General features: G+C 58.0%; 3 protein-coding genes and 1 long non-coding RNA gene across 20 annotated transcripts in view; 2 read left to right on the top strand and 2 right to left on the bottom strand.

Moving 5' to 3' along the window:
- The window catches only part of BAIAP2L2 (BAR/IMD domain containing adaptor protein 2 like 2), a 31,865-nt gene extending 20,885 nt beyond the window's left edge, over positions 1-10,980 (top strand). For 4 of the 6 annotated variants that reach the window (XM_054469519.2, XM_054469523.2, XM_054469521.2 and 1 more), the window contains 2 exons: positions 6,213-6,365; positions 6,671-7,543. In XM_054469519.2, coding sequence (XP_054325494.1) covers positions 6,213-6,365; positions 6,671-7,543 — 1,026 coding nt within the window. Of the gene's footprint in view, positions 1-6,212; positions 6,366-6,670; positions 7,544-8,656; positions 8,771-9,433; positions 9,642-10,146; positions 10,194-10,500 lie in introns of those variants that run through there. The other 2 variants (XM_054469520.2, XM_054469522.2) reach the window with 1 other exon arrangement.
- LOC129023072 (uncharacterized) lies at positions 8,313-13,829 on the bottom strand. The gene is made up of 5 exons (XR_010125953.1): positions 13,498-13,829; positions 12,665-12,786; positions 10,609-10,761; positions 10,171-10,343; positions 8,313-8,436 (listed from the first exon to the last, which is right to left on the bottom strand). It is a non-coding gene; the product is annotated as an uncharacterized LOC129023072 (long non-coding RNA).
- Positions 11,670-17,720, top strand: SLC16A8 (solute carrier family 16 member 8). Of its 5 annotated transcripts, XM_054469529.1 has the most exons (4): positions 12,979-13,192; positions 13,822-13,965; positions 14,175-15,014; positions 17,156-17,710. In XM_054469529.1, the coding sequence occupies exons 1-4, from the start codon at positions 12,979-12,981 to the stop codon at positions 17,470-17,472; spliced, it is 1,515 nt and encodes a 504-aa protein (XP_054325504.1). In that variant the 3' UTR covers positions 17,473-17,710. The 5 variants fall into 5 exon arrangements, with proteins under 5 accessions (XP_054325503.1, XP_054325504.1, XP_054325500.1 ...); XM_054469525.2 differs by lacking the exon at positions 14,175-15,014 and having other exon boundaries at positions 17,156-17,719; XM_054469528.1 differs by lacking the exons at positions 12,979-13,192; positions 13,822-13,965; positions 14,175-15,014 and adding an exon at positions 11,670-11,866 and having other exon boundaries at positions 17,156-17,720.
- Positions 17,721-19,025: 1,305 nt separating this feature from the next.
- Positions 19,026-25,431, bottom strand: part of PICK1 (protein interacting with PRKCA 1) — a 109,707-nt gene continuing 103,301 nt past the window's right edge. For 3 of the 8 annotated variants that reach the window (XM_054469484.2, XM_054469483.1, XM_054469482.2), the window contains 7 exons: positions 25,012-25,065; positions 24,043-24,105; positions 23,179-23,312; positions 22,697-22,789; positions 21,966-22,016; positions 21,344-21,488; positions 20,096-20,933 (listed from right to left, as the gene is read on the bottom strand). In XM_054469484.2, coding sequence (XP_054325459.1) covers positions 20,665-20,933; positions 21,344-21,488; positions 21,966-22,016; positions 22,697-22,789; positions 23,179-23,312; positions 24,043-24,105; positions 25,012-25,065 — 809 coding nt within the window. In that variant the 3' untranslated portion in view covers positions 20,096-20,664. Of the gene's footprint in view, positions 20,934-21,343; positions 21,489-21,965; positions 22,017-22,696; positions 22,790-23,178; positions 23,313-24,042; positions 24,106-25,011; positions 25,066-25,431 lie in introns of all 8 variants that reach the window. The other 5 variants (XM_054469490.2, XM_054469491.2, XM_054469481.2 and 2 more) reach the window with 3 other exon arrangements.

Here is a 25,431-nt window from a genome sequence, read left to right as displayed (position 1 = left end):
AGTCATCTCTGCAGCATGACCCTTGTATTTTGATAAACTAATTTTATTTATGTGTGTATGTATTTATTTATTTTGAGACAGAGTCTTGCTCTGTTGCCCAGGCTGGAGTGCAGTGGTGCAATCTCAGCTCCTTGCAACCTCAACCTCCCAGGTTCAAGTGATTCTCCTGCCTCAGCCTCCCAAGTAGCTGGGATTACAGGCGCACGCCACCATGCCCAGCTAATTTTTGTATTTTTAGTAGAGATGGGGTTTCACCATGTTGGCCAGGCTGGTCTCAAACTCCTGATCTCAAGTGATCCTCCCGCCTTGGCCTCCCAAAGTGCTGGGATTACAGGTGTGAGCCACTGTGCCTGGCCTCAACAATTATTTTTTGAGCCCAGATGATGTGCCCAGGCCCTGGCCCTATTTGACGTCTGAGAGTGAGTCCCCAACCCATCCACCCGCGAGGCCTCTCTTTCCTGACACCACCCGCTCCTCCCTCAGCCTCACCTTCTAATTCTTCACATTCTTGTTTAGTTTCCCTGTGCCTTGGCTGCAAATTCCAGCAAATGATTCCATCTCTTTGGGCTTCATTTTCTTGTCTGGTTAAAGAGGGGACTAATTCCCACCTCACAAGGCAGGCACAGTGGCAGAGCCTGGCGGTGAAGGCACCTCATAAATCTGATTCCACTCCTGCCCTCTCCACCAAAGGTGAAAACAAAAGCCACCATCTAGAGGCCTGCCTGCTTGCAGTCAGCTGGCCCTGCAGCCTCACCTGGCTCAGGGTTCTTTTTTTGTTTTTGTTTTTTTTTGAGATGGAGTCATCTTGGCTCACTGCAACATCCATCTTCCAGGTTCAAGTGGTTCTCCTGCCTCAGCCTCCCAAGTGCTGGGATTACAGGTGTGTGCCACCAAGCCCAGCTAATTTTTGTATTTTTAGTAGAGACAGGGTTTTACCATGTTGGCCAGGGTGGTCTCGAACTCCTGACCTCAGGTGATCCGCCCGCCTCGGCCTCCCAAAGTGCTGGGATTACAGGCGTGAGCCACCACGCCCGGTCCTGGCTCGGGGTTCTTATCCCTCCCAGGCCTTCCCCAAGTCTCTGGATCTGAACCCTGGGGCCCAGGGGTACATGACTAGATCCAGAGACCCAGATTTCGGCTCAGGCTGTCATCTGCCAACTGTCACCGCCTCACCCAGCCCCAGGCTCAGCCTTCTCGTCCCCTACTATCCCACAAAAGGTCTGCCAGGGAGAAACAACTTCCTTTTTTGAAAAACAGTTTTATTGAGATATAATTCACATACGATTCACCCATTTACAGTGTAAACTTTCTGGTTTGTAGTATATTCACAGAGTTGTGCATCCATCACCACTATCAAGCTTAAAATATTTTCAATACCCTCCACCACAGTAACCCAGTACCTTGGCCAGGCACGGTGGCTCATGCCTGTAATCTCAGCACTTTGGGAGGCCAAGGCGGGTGGATCACCTGAGGACAGGAGTTCGAGGCCACCCTGGCCAACATAGTGAAACTCCATCTCTACTAAAAATACAAAAGTTAGCCAAGCATGGTGGTACATGCCTGTAATCCCAGCTACATGGGAGGCTGAGGCAGGAGAATTGCTTGAACCCAGGAGGTGGAGGTTGCAGTGAGCCAAGATTGCACCACTGCACTCCAGCCTGGACAAGAGCGAAATTCTGTCTCAAAAAAAACAAAAAAACAAACCGGTACCCCTTAGCTGTCATTCCCAATCCTCCCACTCCCCCAGCCCTAGGCCACCAGGAGTCTACTTTCTGTCTCGACACATTTGCCCATTCTGGACATTTCATATAAACAGAATCATACAATATGTGCTCTTTTGCGACTGGCTTCCTTTTCATTGCTGGATAATATTCCGTTGCTTGGATACACCACATTGTATTTACTCGCTTACTCGATGTATTTACTCAGATGTCAGCTGATGGACACCTGGTTGCTTCCACTTTTTGGCTGTCATGACCGGTGCTGCTCTGAGCATCCGTATGCGAGTCTTCATGTGGACATATGTTTTCATCTCTCTTGGGTATATAAGAGTAGAATTGTGGGGCCATATGGTAACTCTATGTTTAACTGTTTGTGGAACTTCCAAACCCTTTTCTGGAGTGTTTCCATGTGCATCAGCAGTTTATGAGGGTTCCAGTTGTTTCACGTCCCCGCTACTATTTGTTACTGTCTTTTTGAGAATAGCCATCCTAGCAGGTGTGAAGCGGTATCTCATTGCAATATTGATTTCCGGTTCCCAGATGGCTAGTGATGTTAAACATGTTTTCCTGTGCTCCTTAGCTATTTATAGATCTTCTTTGGAAGGAAACTCTTTTTCACCTGTGTTAAACTCCTTTTTGCCTGTAAATAGTTAACCATCATCAACATTAAGAGAAGAGCTGACCGCCTCCTTGACTGCCTCCTGGTGGGTGAGGGTCCCTCAGGAGGGAGCTGTGGGTTGAACAGGCAGATTTTCCCCTATGCATGGTGTGTTAGTCTGTTGTGCATTGCTATAAAGGAATACCTGAGGCTGGGTAATTTATTTTAAAAGAGGTTTATTTGGCTCTCAGTTCTGCAGGCTGTACAAGAAGTGCATTGCCCACATCTGCTCCTGGTGAAGCCTCTAGAAGCTTACAATCATGGCAGAAGGCAAAGGGGAAGTCCATATCACATGGCCAGAGAGGGAGCCGGTGGGGTGCCACACTCTTTCTTTTTTCTTTTTAAGATGGAGTTTTGCTCTTGTCACTCAGTCTGGAGTGCAATGGCATGATCTCAGCTCACTGCAACCTCCACCTCCTGGGTTTAAGCGATTCTCCTGCCTCAGCCTCCTGAGTAGCTGGGATTATAGGCATGCACCACCATGCCCTGCTAATTTTTGTATTTTTAGTAGAGACGGGGTTTCACCATGTTGGCCAGGCTGGTCTTGAACGCCTGACCTCAGGTGATCCACCCACCTCAGCCTCCCAAAGTGCTGGGATTAAGGTGTGAGCCACCGCGCCCGGCCACTGCAATCTTTGAAACAAGGAGATCTTGCATGATCTCATACCACTCATTACCATGGGGTACAGCACCAAGCCATTTATGAGGGAGCAGCCCCCATGACCCACCACCTCCCACTAGGTCCCACCTCCAACACTGGGGGTCAGATTTCAAGATGAGATTTAGAGAGGACAAATATCCAAACCATATCGCATAGGGAGCAAATAACATATTGTCTGACCCAGCTGGACTTTAGAACATCCAAGATCTAACTCCTAAGATAGCTAAGCATATATATTTACTTCTTGTTCTATTTATAAGTAGAAGGCACATTTAGGGCTGGGCGTGGTGGCTCATGTCTGTAATCCCAGCACTTTGGGAGGTCGACGTGGGTGGATCACCTGAGGTCAGGAGTTCAAGACCAGCCTGGCTAACATGGTGAAACCCCGTCTCTACTAAAAATACAAAAATTAGCCAGGAATGGTGGTGGATGCCTGTAATCCCAGCTGCTCGGGAGGCTGAGGCACGAGAATGGCTTGAACCCGGGAGGCAGAGGGTGCCGTGAGCCAAGATTGCCACCACTGCACTCCAGCCTGGGCAACAAAGCAAGACTCTCTCTCTCAAAAAAAAAGAAGGCACCCTTGGAATAAGAACTCTAGGTTTAAAGAACTCTAGGTGCCTGGGCATGGTAAATTGTCTTTCTTATTCATCTTCACTAATTAGTCTTTGCTTAGTCCAAGTCTAGTCAGTAACGTGCCTTCCCACCTCATTCTTAGCTTCTCTGGTTTACTGCAGCTGTGCAAATGTATCTCCAGGATAAATTCCTAGAAGTGGAATTGGTAAGCCCAAGAATATAGTCACTTTACAATTTACACTTCCATCGGTGACGTATGAGTTTCTGTGCTTCCGCACCCCTTGACAGTGTGTGAGCAAACTTTCTGATCTTGGCTAATTAGAAAGGTAAAAATGGTATCTCGGTGTGGCTTTACCTCATACTTGTCTTAAATGCGAGCTTGACATCTTTTCATGTTTCAAAGCCATTGGATTTTCTGTGCTGTGACATGCCAGTATCTTTTCATCCACTTATTAATTTGTAGGAGCTCTTGATATGTTACTGAAACCAGCTTTTTCTTGGTGATGAGTTGCAAATATGATAGCCAGTTTGCCATTTATCATTTGCCTGTGTTATGATTGGTTTTGCTATACAAAAACATTATTTTTATTTAGTAAAATGTATCAGTCTTTTCGAGTTTATGGGCTTGGTGTCATACTTAGAATAGCTTTTACACTTTGTAAATATATTTTTAAAATTTTTCCCATGGCCTTTTTGATGGTTTTGAAACTGTATGCAGTGTTTCTTCTCACCTACCATTTATTTTAATTTTTGTGGTACATAGTAGGTGTATATATTTATGGGGTACATGAGGTGTTTTGATACAGGCATGCAGTGTGTAATCATGACATGCTGGAGAATGGGTATCCAGCCCCTCAAGCATTTATCCTTCGTGTTACAAACAATCCAATGATACTCTTTTAAACCCGTTTTAAAATATGACATGTGGCCGGGTGCAGTGGCTCACACCTGTAATCCCAGCACTTTGAGAGGCTAAGGCGGATGGATCACAAGTTGAGGACTTCGAGACCAGCCTGGCCTATATGGTGAAACCCTGTCTCTACTAAAAATACAAAAATTAGCCAGGAGTGGTGGCGCACGCCTGTAGTCCCAGTTACTTGGGAAGCTGAGGCAGAATAATCACTTGAACCCGGGAGGCGGAGGTTGCCGTGAGCCAAGATCGTGCCACTGCACTCCAGCCTGGGCAACAGAGCGAGACTCTGTCTCAACAACAACAACAAAAAAGATATGCAGAACCTAATGCTCTCACTTTGCTTATGCCTCTGAAACTTCTGCACAAAGGCCTTCGGGTTTTATCTTTGTGCTATTCTGCTAATTAGTTACTGCAGAGGGGCTGTCCACTTAGTGACCAGCTAGACTAGTTGCTCCAGTGATGGGAGGCACCAAGCCTTCCCATTATTGCTGCCTGAGTTTGAGGTGAGGTTTTCAGTCATGGGGCCGCGTTCAAGGCAGAAATCATTGAAAGGTGTAGTCATAGGGGGCATCTTCAAGGACAGAGCGACACAGACCTCTTCAACGCTTACTGAATGTGAGACCTTGAGCCAGTCACTTAACTTCTCTGACCCTCAGTATCTTCTTTTATAAACTGGACATAATAATTGCACCTACCACCCAGGGCTATTGCAAGAATCAAGTAAGATAATGCAGATAAAGCATTTAAAGCAGGGCCTGGTAGGGAGTCACTGCTCGACAAAGGGAGCTTTTCTTAAGGTGATCGTCTTGAGCTAGGCCTTGAGGGCCACGGATGTTTGAAAAGAAGAGGGAGAGAGCTTTATGGCAGGAGAATGCAGCATTCTGATTGTACCTGGGATTTAATTATGACTGAGTGACAACACAGAAAGGTCAGTGCCATTGAAAGAAGTTTTAGGCCAGATGCAGTGGCTCACGCCTGTAATCCCAGCACTTTGGGAGTCGGAGGGCAGGCAGATCACCTGAGGTCAGGAGTTTGAGACCAGCCTGGCCAACATGGTGAAACCCCGTCTCTACTAAAAATACAAAAATTAGCTGGGCATGGTGGCACGTGCCTGTAATCCCAGCTACTCCAGAGGCTGAGGCAGGAGAATCGCTTGAACCCAGGAGGCAGAGGGTGCCGTGAGCCGAGATCGCGCCATTGCACTCCAGCCTGGGCGACAGAGCCAGACTCCGTCTCAAAAAAAAAAAAAAAAAAAAAAAAAAAAAATGCATTTTCCAGAGTGTTACAGGGTAAGTAATGGGACTGGGTTCTTTGGTCGTAGTTTCTGTCTAAGCGCCATTCCTGAGCCTATCACTGCCGGAAGGAGGAGGGGGTGATTTGAGTGGCCGGGCCTGGGTGCCACCCCCACCCCTGAAGCTGGGCGATGAGGACAGCCCCGCTCAAAGCACACACATTGACGGGGGAAGCGGGGGTCAGAGGAAGCTCTTCGTGGAAAATGGAGGCGCGTTTGCCAAAAGTGGAGGGTGGGGTTGGACGGTGAGCTGGCTTCTGGCTCCTTCCAGCTAGAAAATCCGGTCGTCCCGAGCTGGTAGGGCCTGAGCTCTCAGGTCGAGGGTGCCATTTTGGGTCTCCAGGATTCAGGGAGCCGCCCGGACCTGGCTGACCCCCGTGTCCCCACCCGGCCAGGCCCGGGGGATGCTCCAGAACCGCGTGCTGCTGTGGAAGGAGCAGTCTGAGGCCAGCCGCAGCCCGTCGCGCGCCCACTCCCCCGGCCTGCTGGGCCCCGCACTGGGGCCGCCCTACCCCTCGGGCCGCCTGACGCCCACCCGCCTGGACATGGTGAGGCCCTGGGCGCCCCCGCCGCCGTTCGCACCCCCGCCGCCCCCCGCGGGGCCCTGGGGCCTCAGGCCCCCCGCCTGGAGCCTCCTGCCCCCCAGGCTTCCGCTCTACGCCGCACCCCCCGGCCTACCCCTCCGCCCCGGCGCGTTCTCGGCGCCCCCCGCGTTCTCCGCGCCCCCGTGGTGGCCCGGCCGCCGCCCCCAGGACCCCTACGCCGACGCCTGGGACTGGGGGTGGGGGCTGGACTAGGGCGCGGCCCCCGCTCCCCCCCCCGCCCCACCCTCCCCTGCCCATCTCCCCCGCAGCCCCCGAGGCCCCTGGGAGAGTTCAGCTCCCCCCGCAGCCGGCACGGCTCCGGCTCCTACGGCCCCGAGCCCGACGCGAGGCCCGCGTCCCAGCTGGAGCCAGACCGTCGCTCCCTGCCCCGCACGCCGTCGGCCTGTGAGTGCCCCCGCCCCGGGGCGGCAGGAGGGCCGGGAGAGGAGCGGGGGTGGGGCTGCAGCAGGAGGGATCATGGGCAGACGCCAGGGAGAACTTCCTGCCCACGTGCCGCCGCGCTCTCCCGCCCGCAGCCTCGCTCTACAGCGGCAGCGCCCAAAGCTCGCGCTCCAACTCCTTTGGCGAGCGCCCGGGCGGCGGCGGGGGCGCCAGGAGGGTCCGCGCCCTGGTCTCCCACTCGGAGGGCGCCAACCACACGCTGCTGCGCTTCTCCGCCGGGGACGTGGTGGAGGTGCTGGTGCCCGAGGCCCAGAACGGCTGGCTCTACGGCAAGCTGGAGGGCTCGTCCGCGTGAGTGGGAGCCTTGGAGGGGCCGGGGGTGGGTTGAGAAGAAGGCCCTGGGGGCCGGGAACCCGGGGACCTGCCGGACTGAGGCTTCCCTGGCCTCCCCCGGGGGCCTCGGACAATGCTCCTCTCCTCCCGGCCCCTACACCCTGCCTCAGTTTCCTCATTCATTCAGTGGGAATAGGAAGAGCCGCCTTACCAAGTTCAGGATGACGGCCCTTGAGAGCGGGCAGAGGATGAGGGATGGGCAGGTTCTTCCAAAAGTGTGGAAATGGCAGAAATCCTATTGCTTGAGCACCTACTGTGTGCCTGCCTCTGGGAGGAGGCTGCTTCCCCTCTGCAGAGTCAGCCCTGGAACTCTGATGCAGGGGGCTGGGCTGGGAGTAGGGGCTTAAATGTACTCACCTCTTTGCAGTCACGCTTGGTGGAAATTCTCAAAGCACCTAAACCGGGCTGTTTTGACACTTGGCCTGGAGGAGGAGTTGGGGAGTTTCATACAGTGAGGTCGCCAGAAAGCGCGGAGGACAGCAAGCAGGGCTGGCAGCTGGCAGAGGGAATGGACAGGCACCACTGTCCTGCAGGGGAAAACAGGGCAGATGGGGCTGGCTGGAGCCAGGCAGTGCCCCCTCGGGGCTTCATGGGCAAGGTAGTGTATGGTGCCCACCGCTGCTGCAGGAGAGAAGCAGCACAGGATGAATGCGTGCACGGGCAGAGCGGGTGGTGGCTGCCCACACCAGCCCACAGATGGATGAGTGGTCCTGTGCTTAGTGGATGGTAGACAGGTGGATGGGTGGACCAGGGGATGGGCGTGTGGGTAGGTGGAGGTCTGTGTGTGCAAGTGGATGGGCATAAATGGGGGGGTCACTGACTGGGTGGTTAGGGACATGGGAGGATGCGCAGATGTGGTGGACAGACACTGATGGGTGATTGGAGAGGTGTGAGTGGTGAGGGGGTGCTGGATGGATTCGTGGCTACACAGGGGATAGAGTATAGACAGATGAGTGGGGGATAGGTGATGTGTGTGGGACTCATAGTTAGGCGCGAAGGTCCATAGCTGGGCGGGTGACCACAGGGACAGGAACGGAAGGGGGTCAGTGGGGAGAGAGATGACCGAGAACGCCAACGATAGGGACACCCGCTGCTGGAGTGCCTGCTTCACAGACCCACAGCAGAGGACGGTGTGCTGCAGATGCCTTGGGGACCTGAGGATAGAACCTTCTAGACCGAAGCTGTCACACCCTCCTGGGATGTTCTGGGAACGTCATTGTGCATCCTTGACTCACATAGCCTGTTAGGGAAGAGGATAGCGTGTGTTATCAGCAGTAGGCACGTGCAGGTGAAAACAAGTAAACATACGGAATTGATTCTAGTCTGTCAAGGAATTGATTCTAGTCTGTCAATTCGAGGTGAAGTAGCTTCCAGTGACCCTGAGGGGAGGATGTCTTCTTTTGGTCATTGTCCCCAGGCCTGGCTTCTTTTGGTCATTGTCCTCTGCCTCTGCCCCACAGGAGCGGCTGGTTCCCCGAGGCCTACGTGAAGGCTCTGGAGGAGGGGCCAGTGACCCCCATGACCTCCATGTCCCCCAGGACGCCCATGAACCCCGGGAACGAGCTGCCTTCCAGGTACCTGAGTCATCAGGGGTGGGGCGGGGGTGAGGACTCCAGCAAGGGTGTCACTGCCCAGCGGAGAGGATCTGCAGGGTGCAGCCTTGTTTTTTTGTTTTTGTTTTTTGTTTTTTTTAGATGGAGTCTCACCCTGTCACCCAGGCTGGAGTGCAGTGGTGCCATCTCGGCTCACTGCAACCTCTGCCTCCTACATTCAAGCGATTCTCCTGCCTCAGCCTCCTGAGTAGCTGGGACTACAGGCACACGCCACCACACCTGGCTACTCTTTGTATTTTTAGTAGAGACAGGGTTTCACTATGTTGGCCAGGCTGGTCTTGAACTCCTGACCTCAGGTGATCCACCCACCTCGGCCTCCCAAAGTACTGGGATTACAGGCGTGAGTCACTGCACCCAGGTGGCAAGGTGCAGTCTTGAGTGGGCCCAGCCCCCTTCAGCCCCTGGAGAGCCACTGGCCCTGAGCCCCTCTCTCCATCCTGAAGGTCACTGCGTCCATCCCTCTGCCTCCTCTCAGGACCTCCCGCCAGTCAACAGTCTCCTTTCACGCAGGTGCGGGGAGGAAGCTGTCGGATGCCTCCTCCCTAAGATGCCCCAGCTACTGGCAGGACAAGGGATTGGACAGGCCCCAACTGCCTTCCTTCCCCCTCCTTTCTCTGGACTTAGGTCCTACCCACTCCGGGGCAGCCACAGCCTCGATGACCTCCTGGACCGGCCGGGCAACTCCACAGCACCCTCGGAGTACTGGGATGGCCAGTCCCGCTCCCGCATCCCAAGCCGGGTGCCAAGCCGTGCCCCCAGCCCTGCACCTCCACCCTTGCCTAGCAGCCGCCGCAGCAGCATGGGCAGCACAGCCGTTGCCACTGACATCAAGGTGAGCCCTCGCCCGCCCTCTCTTGGGGCCTCCAGTGGGCAGGGAGGCAGGAGAGCAGGGATCCCAAGGCTCTGTCACCGGCTGTCTGGCAGGGGACCCGCCCACCTGGCCTCAGCCTGTTCCTCAGTGCAGGGAGGGGTGGTGTGAGGCTGAGTCTGGGCTGAAGGGGAAGACCAGGGTCCTGGAGCAGAGTGTGGCCTGGGGCTGGCCAGTAGGACGGGGCTGGGGGAGGCCAGGGAGAGCATCTCCGCATGGAGCCACCCCGGTCTTATCATGGGGGCGTGGTTAGTCCTCGGAGGTGGTGCTCTGGCCCAGGGGTTTCTCACTTCTGCCACCCACAGAATTCTGGCCTTCAGAACTCAGGGTCTCATTTCCCAGGAGCCTGGCATGGCAGGGGCTGTCTGGCCCAGTCCTCTGCCCTTGGGCATGGGGAGAGGGAGGGGAGGAGCAAGGGATTGCTTGCCCCTCTCCCCACCAAACCAGCCCTTCCCCACCCCCACTGCAGAAACTGATGTCCTCAGAGCAGTACCCGCCACAGGAGCTCTTCCCAAGGTGAGTCCTCAAATGGGGGCCCAAACAGTGGAGGGTGGCAGGCGTGGCAGCACACACTTGTAATCCCAGCTACTAGGGAGACTGGGGCGGGAGGATCTCTTGATTCCAACAGTTCAACATCAGCTTGGGCAACACCGTGAGACCCTATCTCTTAAAAGAAAAAAAAAAAAGATGAAGTGGGACAAGGAGTGGATGGAGACCAACTAGGGGCAGGAGGCAGGACCCAGCTCAGTTGCCCAGCTGCCTTCCTGAGCCACGGCCAGGTGGGGATCATCTGCCCTTCTCACCCCATCCTCTCCTCCTACAGGGGCACAAATCCTTTTGCCACCGTCAAGCTTCGTCCCACCATCACCAATGACCGCTCAGCACCCCTCATCCGCTGAGGCGGGGTCCGAGGTCGTACCCCACAGTGTACCTGCCCAGGGGCTGTTCAGAGCTGGCAGTGGCAGTGACAGCAGCAACAGCAGCAGATCCAAGAAGCGGGACCCTGAGACGGGGGGTGGCTGCCCTTCCCCAGACCACCCCGGCAGCCTGAGCAGCTCCAAAGCACTGGCTTGGGGTCCGAGACCTTCAAAGTAAAGCAGGCGGAATGGGGGGACAGGACAATTTCTCCCCCTCCAGGGGCTCCAGGAATCTCCCTGGGGGGCCCACCTCTTGCCCCCTAACTTCTTTCCCCCTTTTCTGCCCCCGTGGGGAGGAACCCCTTGTACGTGCTCCGTGCCCAACACATGCCCTGTCTGTACATCTTTTGTAATGATGAGAAATAAAGGAAGTGGATGCAAAGTGACGCGGCAGCAGGATTGGTGGTGTCTTATTTGGGGGACAGGGCAGGGGGTGAGGGATAGAGACTCCCCCATTGGAGAATGGGGTCTAGGGGGTACTGAGGTCCTCCTGGCTGTTCCCCGGGAAGCCATCTCACTCCCAGCCCCTCGTTTGGAGAACTCTTTAGGGCTGCCCCAAAGCCCTCGCGCTGCAGCCCCCATCTCCACCTGCTCTCATTTCGACGTGTGGGTTTCCTAGGAAGTAGCGGCTGCTCGGGTCAGGGGAGAGGTGGCAGTGGCCAAGGGCTGGGACCACCAGCAAGCTGCCCTCAGGCGGCCTGGACACAGCACCCTTTGTTCTGGCCCCTCCCCGCCCCCACATTCCCAGGCACAGGCGTGGATTAGCTTCATTCTAGAGAAAGCTGCCAGCCCCTCCTGGAATGTGGCCTGGGGCGGGGGCAGATGAGGCACTGAGGTGATTAGAACCATTGGGGTCTCTTCAGGGCAGGGCTGTGCCCCAGCACCAGACTAGGACCCCCTGGGCAGGGTCTCTGTGTCTGCCACCCCAGGCTCCAGGAGGCAGAAGGATTCTCTTCCTCCTGGACTGGCTTGGGACAGGGAGCCCACCGCAGACGCCCAGCCTGGCCTGGGGCTCCCAGTCTCTTCTCCCCTCCTGGACAAAAGCCTCTTAGCAAGGTTGAGGTGTGGTGGGGGCACACACTCTAAGCTCCAGGCCTGGGGGAGGGAGCGTCAGGCAGGAGTCGGCCAGAGGCTCAGCCCAGGCTGGTGGGAAGCTGGGGTGTCTGGCAGCCCCCATCTGGGTAAGCTTCACCGGGAGCTGTGACGGCGGCCCCTCCCTGCAGGCCTCAGGAGATGTGAGGCTGGACCCCCAAACCCACGAGGCAGGCTCAGGTGAGTGTGATGTGAGGGCTGCCTGGGATCACCCTCCTGTCTCCACCTTCAAGTGGCTGCCCCTGTGACAAGAGGACAACAGGCAGGAAAAGCCACAACCTGTCCTAGTGGAGGAGGGGCGGAGTCCCGGATACCCTGGGGGTGGTGGCACTGCCCAGTGCCAGGAGGGACACTCCAGGCAGGAGGGGAGGAGGCTATCCCCAGCCCCCGGCTCCTGGTGCACCTGTCTCTGAGTACACCCTCCTCATCTGTTATGGGGGCACTTGTAGCTGCTGTGAGGGCCCTGGGTGGAGCCCCAGGAATGAGACAGGCTTTGGAGCCATTCTCTGCATACAGAGGGTTTAAGGTTTGGAGGGCAGAAGGCCACTCTCTGAGTGCTGCTAAGATTCCTACCTGTCTGGCAGAAGCCAGAGACCTGACTCCTCTCCCGCAAGATTCCCAGCTGGCCTGGGGGTGATCAATCACCCATCTTACATCAGAGGAAACTGAGGTTGGGAGAGGGGAGGCCACCCGCCCAAGACAGGGAGGGAATCCATGGCTGAGCTGGGATGCATGTGAACTCAGCTCCCCTGGCTGATATCTGTTGAAAGTGGCTTTTGTCCCCTTAATGTTCTAATGACAATAGTCATTTGTGACCACTGAGAAACATTAGGAACATGGCGCAAGGCTAAAGAGGAAAATCACGCACACCGGCCCTTTGCAGCCGGCATCTGCCCCTCTGCTGTTTGTTCTGTTGTCCCGAGACCCTCACGCGTACGGGGCGACTTTGGTGCTGGACGCCCACCTCCAGGCACATACCTGCTCCGCTTCCCGACGCCTTCCACCTGAGGTCCTGAGGGGCCAGCAGTGTCCTTCAGAGGGAGCCTGCCGAGGTGCAGAGTCAGGTGGGACCCGTCGTCCTCCCCTCGTCCTTCAGCGCCCTTTGCAGGAGAAGGAGACTTGGGGTGAGACTCCTACCTCCGTTTCCCCTTTTGGTTCCCAGACCTGAGCCACGCTCACATGGGTAGCCCTGTGCCTCAGTTTCCCCATGCTTCGTCTCCATCCCCCTCCTTCTCTAGGCTTCTGGCCCAGCCACTCCCTCTTGTCCCCGCCCCCTCCCAACAGAGGCAGCGATGGGCGCTGGCGGCCCCCGGCGGGGCGAGGGCCCCCCAGACGGCGGCTGGGGCTGGGTGGTGCTGGGCGCCTGCTTTGTGGTCACCGGCTTCGCCTACGGCTTCCCGAAAGCCGTGAGCGTCTTCTTCCGCGCGCTCATGCGCGACTTCGGCGCCGGCTACAGCGACACGGCCTGGGTGTCCTCCATCATGCTGGCCATGCTCTACGGCACGGGTCAGTGTCCCCGCCCGGCCCTCCGCCTCCCCAGGACCCCTGGGATCCGGAACCAGGAGACACCCGACCCCCTGAGCATCCCCCTGACCCTCGGGGTGGCCCCATAAGTCCCTTCCTGCCTGTGGGAACCCTGGCACCAGAAAGAGGGGAAGAGAGGGCGGGAGGGATACAGCGGCCAGAGGCGGGGCCGGCCCAGGGGGCTGCCCTGCGAGCTCAGAGGGCCCCTTCTAAGACCCACACCCGCCCACTGTAGAGGCGAGAAAGCTGAGATCTACAGACGCACTCCCGCTCCCCGCAGCCCTGACCTGTAGGTGGGGGGCTTGCTGGAGTTCCCATCCTGGGAGGCGGGGCTGCGGAGGAATCCCAGTCTGTGCCAGGGCGGGACTTGGAAGCTGTGAAGGTTAAAGCGGTGTGGAAGCCCCCGCTCTGCTTGGGGTTTGGGTTCGCAGGATGGGGTGCTCTGGGCCTTGCCCTCGCAGGATGCTGTCTCTTTGGCCTGTCCCCTCCAAGCTGTGTGACCTTGGCCAGACAATGCCCTCCTTTCTGGGTCCCTGAGCCGGAGGTGACCTTATTCCTTAGAGGACTCAAGCCATCCCGGGACCCGGGTGGTGACCCTGCCCTGCCCACAGGCCCCGTGTCCAGCATCCTCGTGACCCGCTTTGGCTGTCGCCCGGTGATGCTGGCGGGTGGGCTGCTGGCTTCCGCGGGCATGATCCTAGCTTCCTTTGCCACGCGCCTCCTGGAGCTCTACCTGACCGCTGGGGTGCTCACAGGTGAGGGCCCCCTGGTCTCCTCCCCGCTGGGTTGGGGGTCGGGGGTTCTTGCTGCAAGATCTGTCCTCGGTTTCCCTATGAGGGACAGTATTCGAAGTCCCTCGGCTGGGTTCCCGGATCTGCTGGGTTCCCGGGCCTGGCCCTTCCCTCCTGCGGGGGCCAGGGAGGGGATCTCCGGGGACCCCGGCACAACGCCGCCTCGCCCGCAGGCCTGGGCCTGGCCCTCAACTTCCAGCCGTCGCTCATCATGCTGGGGCTGTACTTCGAGCGGCGGCGGCCTCTGGCCAACGGGCTGGCGGCGGCGGGCAGCCCAGTGTTCCTGTCCGCGCTGTCGCCGCTCGGCCAGCAGCTGCTGGAGCGCTTCGGCTGGCGCGGCGGTTTCCTGCTGCTCGGCGGGCTCCTGCTGCACTGCTGCGCCTGCGGGGCTGTCATGAGGCCGCCGCCCGGGCCAGGCTCGCGACCGCGCAGGGACAGCGCCGGCGACCGCGCCGGGGACGCTCCGGGCGAGGCGGAGGCTGACGGTGCGGGGCTGCAGCTGCGCGAGGCACCCCCCAGGGCCCGGCCCCGCCGGCGCCTGCTGGACTTGGCAGTGTGCACAGACCGCGCCTTCGCCGTGTACGCCGTCACCAAGTTCCTGATGGCGCTCGGGCTCTTCGTCCCCGCCATCCTGCTGGTGAACTACGCCAAGGACGCGGGCGTGCCCGACACCGACGCCGCCTTCCTGCTGTCCATCGTGGGCTTCGTGGACATCGTGGCGCGGCCGGCGTGCGGCGCCCTGGCGGGCCTGGCGCGTCTGCGACCGCACGTCCCGTATCTGTTCAGCCTGGCCCTGCTGGCCAACGGGCTCACGGACCTGAGCAGCGCGCGCGCGCGCTCCTACGGCGCCCTCGTCGCCTTCTGCGTCGCCTTCGGCCTCTCCTACGGCATGGTGGGGGCGCTGCAGTTCGAGGTGCTCATGGCGGCTGTGGGCGCGCCCCGCTTCCCCAGTGCGCTGGGCCTGGTGTTGCTCGTGGAGGCCGTGGCTGTGCTCATCGGACCGCCCTCTGCCGGTGCGCCCCGAAGGAAGAGGGGGTGGCGAGCCTAGTGCCCCTTAGACCCAGGGAAGCTCCCTCCCCCCGTCTCAGATGGAACTTCCAGGGATGACGGGAAGGGGCAGCCGGGTGGGTGGACTCCCCTTCACGGCCAGTTAGTCCCTCCTCCAAGCCGGACCGCTCGCTCTGGGTGAGGACAGAAAAGCCGAGGAAGGTGCGGGGAAGAAAGCAACACTGGTAGCTGGCCAGGTCTGCCATCCCAAGCAGTTGGCACAAGGCCGTCTGAAGCGCGCAGGTGCTTCTCATTTTGCAGATGAGGAAACTGAGGCACAAAGCCTTAGTGCAAGTTGCAGCCCCGGAATGAGAGCCTCAGTGTACCTGATGCTAAATGCCCACGCCTTTAGAATGGTGCATCTAGAATGGTGACCGGAGTGGGGACAGTATCTTTGGGAAACTGGTGTTGGGGCCAGAAACAGAGTGGGGGTGCTCAGCGGGCAGCTGGGGAGGAGGAGCACTGGTGTTTTTCCTCCAGTGCAGATGGCCTGCTGGCACTTGTCACCGTCACCCTTAGGAAGTCATCGTCACGAGGGTGGTCAGGGAAGGCCTCCTGGAAGATCCCCCAGGTGAAGGCACAGCATGGGTGGGCAGGGCTTGTTGGGGGGAACAGCGTCCTTATGCAAGCAAGGCAGGAAGCAAAATTGGAAAGCTGGGAGTGGATGGAGGACATGAGGGTTTTCCTGGGTTATCACGTTATCTTGAAACAGCAGGGAGCCTGCCTTTGAGTCCCAGAGGCCAGAGGGCTGTGAGATGGTGCAGTAACCAGGGAGGACACCTTGCGGGGGCCGCAGGCTGCACTGAGATGGGGTGAGCTGCCCATCGTTCCTTCAGTGCTGGGCTAACCGAGTACCCTGACTGAGCTCTGCCACTCCACCTGACCCAGTGAGAACGGCAAAGCCCCTGAACCAGTGTGTGGGCAGGCCACAAAAGCAGCCTGCCCAGGGCTCAAGGAACTGTCTTCCATTTCTTATGTGAATCTGGATGGATCTGACGGGCAGAGGAGGTACATGGGGTGAGGAGAATGACCTAGAGAGAGGGTGGAGCACACAGACAAACCACACTTTAGGGGGAAATACTTGCAATTAAGAGATTTTCCTGGTGGGGAGTAGTGGCTCATGCATGTAATCCCAACGCTTTGGGAGGCTAAGGCCAGAAGTTTGAAACCAGCCGGGGCAACATGGCAAAACCCTGTCTCTACCAAAACAAAACAAAACAAAAATTAGCTAGGTGTGGTGGCATGCACCTCTGGTTCCAGCTACTCAGGAGGCTGAAGTGGGAGGATGGCTTGAGCCCAGGAGGTGGAGGCTGCAGTGAGCCAAGATGGCACCACTACGTTCCAGCCTGGGCAATGGAGTGAGACCCTGTCTCAAAAGAATAAGAAAATTCCTGAAGCCAGGTGCAGTAGTTCACACCTGTAATCACAGCACTTTGAGAGGCCAAGTCGGGAGGATCCCTTGAGCTCAGGAGTTCAGGACCAGCCTGGGCAACACAGCAAGACCCCATCTCTTAAAAAAACGTAATAAAAGAGAGACTTTCCTGAGTTTGAAAGTAGTATCTACAACGGATAGAAGCCTTGAGAACTAGAGAAGGAAATGAGTTACTGGCCCACAAGCCCCGCCTGTGCTGATGATGGCTTGGTCTGGAATGCTTATAGGCCTCCTGGGACAGAGCGGTGGGAGGACTAAGCCAAGCCCCTGAGGACCAGGGCATTTACATGGCAACAGCAAGAGGTGGAGGACCCCAGGAAGGCAGAGCTAAGCCCAGGGCCCCCTCCCTGCTCCCAAACCAGATGCCCCACTGCCAAGCAAGTCACAGGACACTTGTGGGGCTTGAATCAGAGGGTAGAGGGGACGCCTCACCAAAAGCCACATATCACTTAAGCAACTGAGGTCCAGGGACAGCAAGTGACATTTTTAAGGTTTCAAATGGCAGAATCCACATGGGGTTTTACATCTGTAAAACAGGAATAAAGAGTGGGCATGTGTGTGTCACCCAGGAGCCTCACCAAGTCAGTGGCAGCACCCTTGACCTGAGAGTGCAGGGAAGTGAGGGGAGGACCTCACAGGACCTTACCTCTCCCTCCTCTTCCTCCTCCTCCCCAGGCCGCCTGGTGGATGCGCTGAAGAACTACGAGATCATCTTCTACCTGGCCGGCTCTGAGGTGGCCCTGGCCGGGGTCTTCATGGCTGTCGCCACCAACTGCTGCCTGCGTTGTGCTAAAGCTGCCCCGTCAGGCCCAGGTGCTGAGGGCGGAGCCAGTGACACTGAGGGCGCTGAGGCTGAAGGGGACTCTGAGCCCCTGCCTGTCGTCGCAGAGGAACCCGGCAACCTGGAGGCCCTGGAGGTGCTCAGCGCCCAGGGCGAGCCCACAGAACCAGAAATGGAGGCGAGGCCAAGGCTGGCTGCCGAGTCTGTGTAACTCAGTGTGCACTGGGTGGGGTGGCCCAGTGACTTGGGAACACAGCTTCTTGTCTCAGAGAGCCTGGTACGCTGGGAGGCTGGTCTGGGGTGGTCACTCCTGGGGTCCACGTCTGGGCTCCAGTTGATCCCCTGGGTGTCTGGGAACTGCTTCCCTCATCTGTGCCCCAAGTTCCGCCAGGCCCTGCCCCATCGCCAGTGAAGCTATGGAGCAACAGGAAACTGTTGATAAAGCTCAGCTGAACGACAGAAGGTTCTATTCCTGCACCTCTGCCCAGGCTCCGGCTGCCACCTGAGTTGGGGGTTGGGGTGGCGGGAGGGAGTCTGGGAGGTCTCTCTCCAGGCCCCCTAAGCAGGCTTCTAGGTGGGCAGTGTTGGGAGGAAGCGTCAGAGATGGATGAAGAGACCCATCGTTCCCAGGTGGAGACACAAGGGGCTGGGTGGGCACAGTGCCTGGCTCCTGCCCAGCCCCACTGCTCAGAGCTGTCTGCTGAAGGCCCCCTCGCTGGCATCTGCCTTTTCCCGTGGAGGGAATGAGGGGTTGGCAGCAACTAGGGTTCAAGGTTGGGGGCTGCCTGCAGGCGGGGGGCCCGAGCGGTCTGAGAAGACTCACAGGTCCCAGGGTCAGGGTCGGTTTGAATCCCAGCCCCGCTGCCTTCTTTGCTCCGTCCCCTGGGGTCCTGGGGAGGGTGGGATCAGGCGCTCAGTAACACCACGGGCCCTGCTGCCTTCCACAAGGTGGCCATGTCCCCTCACCTTCCCAGAGGGCATCTCTCCCCCTAGAGGATAAACTCGGGTGTCCAGGGCCAGGGGCTTTTGCTGTGGACACTGTGCTGGCAGCCAAGTCATCTGCTGATCCCAGCACCTGCCTTCTCCCCACGGAGCGTCCCACGATCTCCCTCACACTTTGACATCTGACCTCCTGCACTTGGATCCAGGTGCACGAATCTGGCAAGACGCGATTTATTCCCTCTACGCATTTATCCTCCTCCCATACATCACACCCCTCCTTTCTTTGCCTCCCTCCGAATCATGAGCGTGGTGAACAGGCCCCTGCAGAGGAAGCTGCCTTCCCTCCGCAAACTCCCCTCACCTTCCAGCCCAGCCCATAGTGACCCCTCCCCACTGGTCCCTGCTGGCCCTCATTTTCCATCCAGGCCCCAGGAAGGTCTGGGGAGCCCCACAGATGCCTGGCCAGCTTCCACTTATATGGCCTGTGGCTTCCCCTGCGCCACTAGAGCAGTGACTGCGTTTGACTTCTTTTTTTAATTTATTTTTTTGAAATGGAGTCTCACTCTGTTGCCCAGGCTGGAGTACACTGGCACGATCTCCGCTCACTGCAAGCTCTGCCTCCCAGGTTCACACCATTCTCCTGCCTCAGCCTCCCAAGTAGCTGGGACTATAGGCGCCCACCACCACGCCCGGCTAATTTTTTGTATTTTTAGTGGAGACGGGGTTTCACCGTGTTACCCAGGATGGTCTCGATCTCCTGACCTCGTGATCCGCCCGCCTTGGCCTCCCAAAGTGCTGGGATTAACAGGTGTGAGCCACCGCTTCCAGTCCATCTGACTTTATTTAACACTTAAGAGCGCTTGCTCTGTGCCAAGCCCTGTTCTAAGCCCTTTCCAGATGTTCATTTAATCTCCTAACAAGCCAATGAGGTAGGTGCCACACTTCAGATAGGGAAATTGAGGCCCAGGGAGGTCAGGAACTAACCCAGGCTGTGAGTTCCAGCCTGCGCTCTTGGCCTCCACTCTGGCTGTCCCCTTCAGGGAGGCGGTGTGGTCTGTCTGATGGCCTGCGGAGACCCAGGGGGGCTCCTGGTAACAGCCGGCCCCTCCTCCATGTCCCACCCCTGCCAAGCCTCCCATTTGGGTTTCTGCCCAGCAATGCATGCTCAAAGCTGATGCAGACACCCTTTTTCCATCCTGGACTCAGCCCACCTCGCACATCCTGTTGCCCCCTCACATTCTCAGGATGGCCACATTCATCGTCCAAACAGGAACACGTTAGAGTGACAAGGGCCACTATGACTGATCACACCAGGCCGAGGCTGGCCAGGAGAAGCAGGGGAAGTGGCCACCCTGTTTCTGCCACTCTGCAGACACTCCCCATGGCCTCTCCCCACGACCCTCTTCCCACAGCCCCCGAGCACCTCTCCCCACACACCTTTCCCCAGCACCTGGGCAGCACAGGTGCACCTGGAGTCAGCACTTACCCCTTACCACCCTCCCCTACTTGGGGGCTCAGTCGCCCTGGCTCCATGTCTGCCCTTCTCTTCCCCAAAGGTTTATTTCCTGTCGGAAGCACAGAAAGGTCACAGATTGGGGGCAGGAGGAAGGGGGCGGGGGTGAGATACAAAAGGCTCCACAAAGCAGAAAGCTTGGGAGGCAGGTGGCAGTCAGGCCTTTAGGACAGATCTGAGTTAAAACCCACTGTGTCCCCACACAGGGTGTGGCCTTGAGCAAGATCTTTCTCTGAGCCTCAAATCACCAGCTGTGAGGGGACCACAGTGCTAGCCCTGCAGCACTTCAGTGAGGCATAAATGGCGCATAGCAAGGGCACTGTCAATAGACGGTGGAGGGGAGGGGCAGACGAGGAGGGTCTGAAGCCACTGCGACCACTGCGCCATCCAGGTTTGTGTTTATTCGATACAGGCCCAGAACCCAGCCTTCCTTCAGAGAAGTGGCCTACCTGGGGGAACAGAATAAATAAAGGCCGCCGAGGTGTGATGGGGACCGGACGGGCCGGTCTGGGGCGAGGCAAGGGTGCCCAGGAGACATTGGCCCCAACCTCAGCTGTCCACCGCCGGCCCCACTCCCGGCAGGCTCCGGGGGCAGTGTGAGTGCCCACAAGGAGCAGGGCCCGGACTCCTGCCACCTCCAAGTCCTTTCTTCTCCTTTCTGCCCTCCGTCTCCTTCCTAAGGCAGGTCCAGAGACCAAGCTCTCCCTCTGGCCGGGGAGCCGGGAGGGGAGAGAGGGTGGAGGGGCCAGTGTCCAGGTCCCAGGCCATGACCCTGGTGCCTGTCCTGGGCAGCAGCCCAGGTTCGCTGTGCAAGGACAGAGGAGCAGGGAGGCAGGCGCCCCAAGCCAGCAGGCCTTTATGCACCGCCCCCTTGCGCGGCGGCCTCGCCCCGCTCCCAGGCTCCGTCCTCCCACGAACCCTGCCCCCGGCACCACACCCGCGGGGCACTCAGGAGTCACACCAGCTTCCACCCTTGTCCAAGGGCCCAGCAGCCCCTCGTGTATCCCTGGCCGGCTCCCCAGCTGCCGTGTCTTCCTCCTCCTCCTCCTCCTCCCCATCTGTGAACTCCTCCTGGTTGAGGCCATAGGCCAGTGTGGTGTGTGCCAGGTCTACCTCGATGGGGAAGACGTCGGCATCCCGCAGCACTGCGTAGCAGTCGTTGTAGTACTTGGACATGGTGGACACGAGGCGCTGCAGCTGGAACACGATGTCCTGGACTGGGGTGGGAGGTCGGGGGACAGGCTGCAGTGGGCTCTGGCTGCCTGCCTCAGGGAGGAGACTCTCCCAGCCCACCCGGCCCACCTCTCACCTCCCCTGGGCTTCCCACTCGGGCACTTCCCTGACCCCTCATGACCTGGCAAGGGGCGGAGGCGGGGCCGCCCAGCTCCCAGTTCAGGGAACGCAGGAGGCTGCAGGGTAATGGATCATGGATGGCAGCCCATGGAGCCCACGCGCACAGGCCAGCCCCACCCAGGCCAGGCTCTGGGCAGATGGCTGGGCTCCTGGAGGGGCTTCACATCTGGGCCGTGGCCTGGCCCTGAGACCTCAGGTGAGTACCTTACCCCTCTGGGCCTCAGTTTTCTCACCTCTGAAATGGAGAGCGGACGGGGAGAAGGGCGGCACTCACCGTGCTTCTGGTCCAGCAGCTCCATCTTCTCCAGCACATCCTTGCGCATCTGGGAGAAGCGGGCGCGCGCCTCCTGGCGGCAGCGCAGGATCAGGCGGTACTCATAGTTCCCGGTGCTCACCCGGTAAAGGGGCTCGCCTAGGGCCTGGGGCGGGGGTGGGACAGGAAGGCCTGCTCAGGGACAGCCTCGCACCGCACTGCGCTTTCAAAGCCACGGTGGTTCCTCATTCCTGAGACCTCATTTCTGAGACTTCAGTGTTTCTCAGAAGCACTCAGTGATAGCTTTAAGAAGGAAAAAACCAAACCCAAACCTCTGCCACATTCAATGAACATTAGCCACTAGATGGATCCCGACAGCAGAAAAATCAAAAACTTAAAAGTGCCTCATAGGAGTGAAGAAAATCCGATTTTCCCTCCAAGAGTTCCCCAGACTGAGGGAGTGGTTCCCGGCCGGGTGCCCAGCACCCCGAGGCCCAGCGGGACTGGGCAGATGGCCCCAAATCTCCAGGAACGAGAGTCCAGCCAAGTCCCCCAGTTCTCTCCCGGGTTGGCCTGAGCCACCTGCTATCCCTGGCAGACCAGGTGGGGGAGGTACAAGCCCCCCACCCCCTCCAACACTCACAATGCAGCTGTATTCCTCGTCATCCATCTCCTTCACCTTCAGGCAGTACGACTGTGTGGGACAGGTGAGGCTGTCAGAGTGGCTCCTACCCCCATCCCAGGTCCCCAGCTCTACCCCCATCACCCACACGCAGCGGGAGAGGCTGGCGCAGGTGTTCAGGGAGTCCCAGAGAGGGCAGCGGCAGGTGCTGGGGGATGACAGGGCCTGAGGCTTAGGTGGCCGAGTTGACCAAACTCAAGGCCCAAGAGATGCTCTGGGAAAAAAGGGGTCTGTCGTTAAAGGAGCTTAGGAAGACCCTTGAAAATTCACACTGCACATGGGCCTATCAAAAGCTCTGATAAGTCCTGCAGCAAAGGAACCTTGGCTTGCTTAATGGAGCATTTTCTCTCAATTCCTTTGACTATAGAATAATTAAATGTAAAACTCACGAACGTTCACTGACACCCACTTTATGCTCACTCACCCAGTCTAACCCATTGTTTAAAGGCAACAAATCCCAAGGGGTCAGAGTGCACACAGCGAGAGCCATGCCCACCCCAGGCTCTCCGATGCTTCTTTGTGCAAGCGCAGCAGGGCTCTGGCTGCACCTCCCTGGGCCTCTGGGCCCACACCTGGAGCAGACATGCTGTCGGCTCTGGCTGGCCTCACTGGCCGCAGCATGGCTGACTGAAGTGGGGCAGATATCCAGGGTGGACGCTTGCCCTAGCAGCCTGGGCACCTGGACTACTCACCAGGTACTCAAACTTCACGTCCAGGTACTTCTTGATGGTGAGGCGAGTGTCCGGGATGGCTTTGTTGAGGTAAGTGTTCAGATCCGTCAGCATCTGGAAGAGGGTGGGTGGATGCTGAGGCTGTCACGGCAGGGGGGTGCCAGGGTGACAATGAATGGCACTGATGTGTCACCCCTGTTGGTGGACTCGACTGTCAGAGCCAGATGGTGCTCCCTGATGCCTTGTCCCTCTCAAGGATGAGAAGACTAGTGCCAGGCCTAGGGCAAGCTGTGACTCAGTGGCGAGCCAGGGTCAGAAGCCAGCCCAGAAGTCAATGGTAAGGCCCAAGGGGGCACAGTGACTCACCCACAGTCCACTGTGTGGGTGACTGAGCCAGAGGCTGTACCCAGGCACAGGACTCCAGCATAGGACCTTCTCTGCATGCCGTACTCTGCCCTCTCCACCCTCACACGCCAGACACACGCATGCTCAACAGGACCTACCGGCTTGATGGTTTTCAGAAGCCGAATGCCGAACTTCTCGATGCTGCGGTGGGCATCCGCGAACTTCACAAAAGCCTCGCTCGCAGCTGGCTGGGGCTCCCGCACCCCGATCACGGAGAACACGTCCCCAAAGGCTGCAGGACAAGTTTGCCTTGAAGGCTGCCCCTACTTTGCCCCCTAAGAGAAGCCAGGGGTTTGTTGAGAAGCAGGGCAGGGGGCCTGGCAGGCTGGAGGCCCATGTCTGCACAGGGGCTACACCTCCAAGAGAGCTGGTCTAAACCCCCTGAAGGAGCTGAGTCTACACCTGGAGGAAACTGGATTGACACCTCCAAGAGCTGGTCTATGCCCCCTAAAGTCCTGAGTGTACACACCAAGGGAGTTGGCCCTCATTCCCCAGAGGGACCAGTGAGAGAAGACTGGGTCAAGGTTTGTGGAGGTGGCGCCGCCTGAGGCAGAACACTGGTCCCAGTCTAGACACCTGGATTGGAACAACAGCTCCACCACTTGGAAGCGGTGTGACCCTTTCCTCGGTCTGGGCTTCATTTTCTGCAGTAGCTGGGGTCAGCTGCAGTCGGCCTGCCCAGAGTTACAGGGTTGTCAGAAATATAAATAAGCAAGGGCCTTGTGTACTGCTAGTGGCAGTGTGAGGAGACAGGGTGGGGCCTGTCCATCGTTGCGGCCCTTAAGAAGCCAGCTGATCTAGATGCTCCCCACAGGCCCATCACGAATCCCAGCACCTGGGACCAGGCCCAGCCCAGAGGGAGCCTGAGGTCAGGCGCTGTGGGTCTAACCCACCTCAGCATGGGAGTGAGAGGCCCCAGGGATTGCCCAGGGTCATGCCACAGGTTTGGGGGATGCCATTACCCCGGTGAGTCTGCGACAGCTCATAAAAGGCCCGTAGGAGGTTCTTGGTGTGTTCCGTCATCCCTGTGGGAGAGACCGAGTGATGCGGAACGGGGACGCGTGGCGGGGACCACACTGGCCCAGGGCAAGGCCTCCAACTGCCCATGCCACCCAAGGCCTCCAACTGCCCACCCCACCCAAGGCCTCTGCTAGGCCCTGATACACAGTCTTTCCCCACCGCCCAACCACAGCCCAGGGGTAAAAGCTCAGTCCGACCCAACCCGTGAGGAGCCCCATCAGACAGGGGCGCCAGGATTTTGTAAGATGCAGGGGTACACAGCCTGCTGTGGGCTTTAGCCCTGGGACAGCATGGGATTCCGGGGGACTCTCACTATGTTTACAAGTGCTATTCTCTGAATTTTTATGAGTATCAGGTTTTGTTTTTTTTGAGATAGAGTCTTGCTCTATTGCCCAGACTAGAGTGCGGTGGTGTGATCTTGGCTCACTGCAACCTCTGCCTCCCTGGTTCAAGCGATTCTCATGCCTCAGCCTCTCGAGTACTGATTATAGGCATGCACCATCATGCCTGGCTAATTTTTGTATTTTCAGTAGAGATGGGGTTTCACCATGTTGGCCGGGCTGGTCTCAAACTCCTGACCTTAAGTGATCCGCCCACCTCAGCCTCCCAAAGTGCTGGGATTACAGGCGTTAGCCACTGCACCAGGCCCCTGAGTTATTTTTAAATTCAGAAGAAGTATATATTCTACCTCAGCCTCCCAAAGTGCTGGGATTACAGGCGTTAGCCACTGCACCAGGCCCCTGAGTTATTTTTAAATTCAGAAGAAGTATATATTCTTAAGAACTCTTAATGCCCATGGTCCTAGGATTTTGTAGGCTGGCATTCCTAGTGCCAGCACCCCTATTGCCACTCTGCTGAGAGCATGCTCCCTGGGGTAGAGCTAGTGCCAGGACGAGGCCACCCCCACCCACCTTTGTACAGTTCGGCGGTCCGCTCCAGCTCCTCTAGCCTCTTGACAAGCCCATCTGTCGGGATTCAAAGAAGAGGGGAGGTCAGTGGGCTCAGCAAGCCACAGGAGGCCCAGGGCCAGGCTGGGGAGGGGACAGGCAACCCCAGACGAGAACCAGGATGGGAAAGATCAGGGGTCCCAGGGAGGGGGACTTGGCACCTCGGGTCAGCTGGGTTCAAAGGTGTTTTGTAAATGACTAGGCCCTCCTCATGGCCAGCGGAGGGTCTGTGCCGAGCAGGCAAAGCTCCCACACTTCTATCACGAAGCCTGCTGGTAGCTGGGGAGGAAGGCTGGCAGGAGCCAGAGGAATGGAGATGGAGCAGCCAGGCCTCTAGTGCAGGAAGGACGTGGTCTCTGCCTCCCAAGCACACAGATGGCTCAG

This window comes from Pongo pygmaeus, chromosome 23 (genome assembly GCF_028885625.2).
Source record: "Pongo pygmaeus isolate AG05252 chromosome 23, NHGRI_mPonPyg2-v2.0_pri, whole genome shotgun sequence".
Lineage (NCBI taxonomy): Eukaryota > Metazoa > Chordata > Mammalia > Primates > Hominidae > Pongo > Pongo pygmaeus.
The sequence above is the reverse complement of the archived record's forward strand: the minus strand, read 5'-3'. Positions and strand labels throughout refer to the sequence as shown.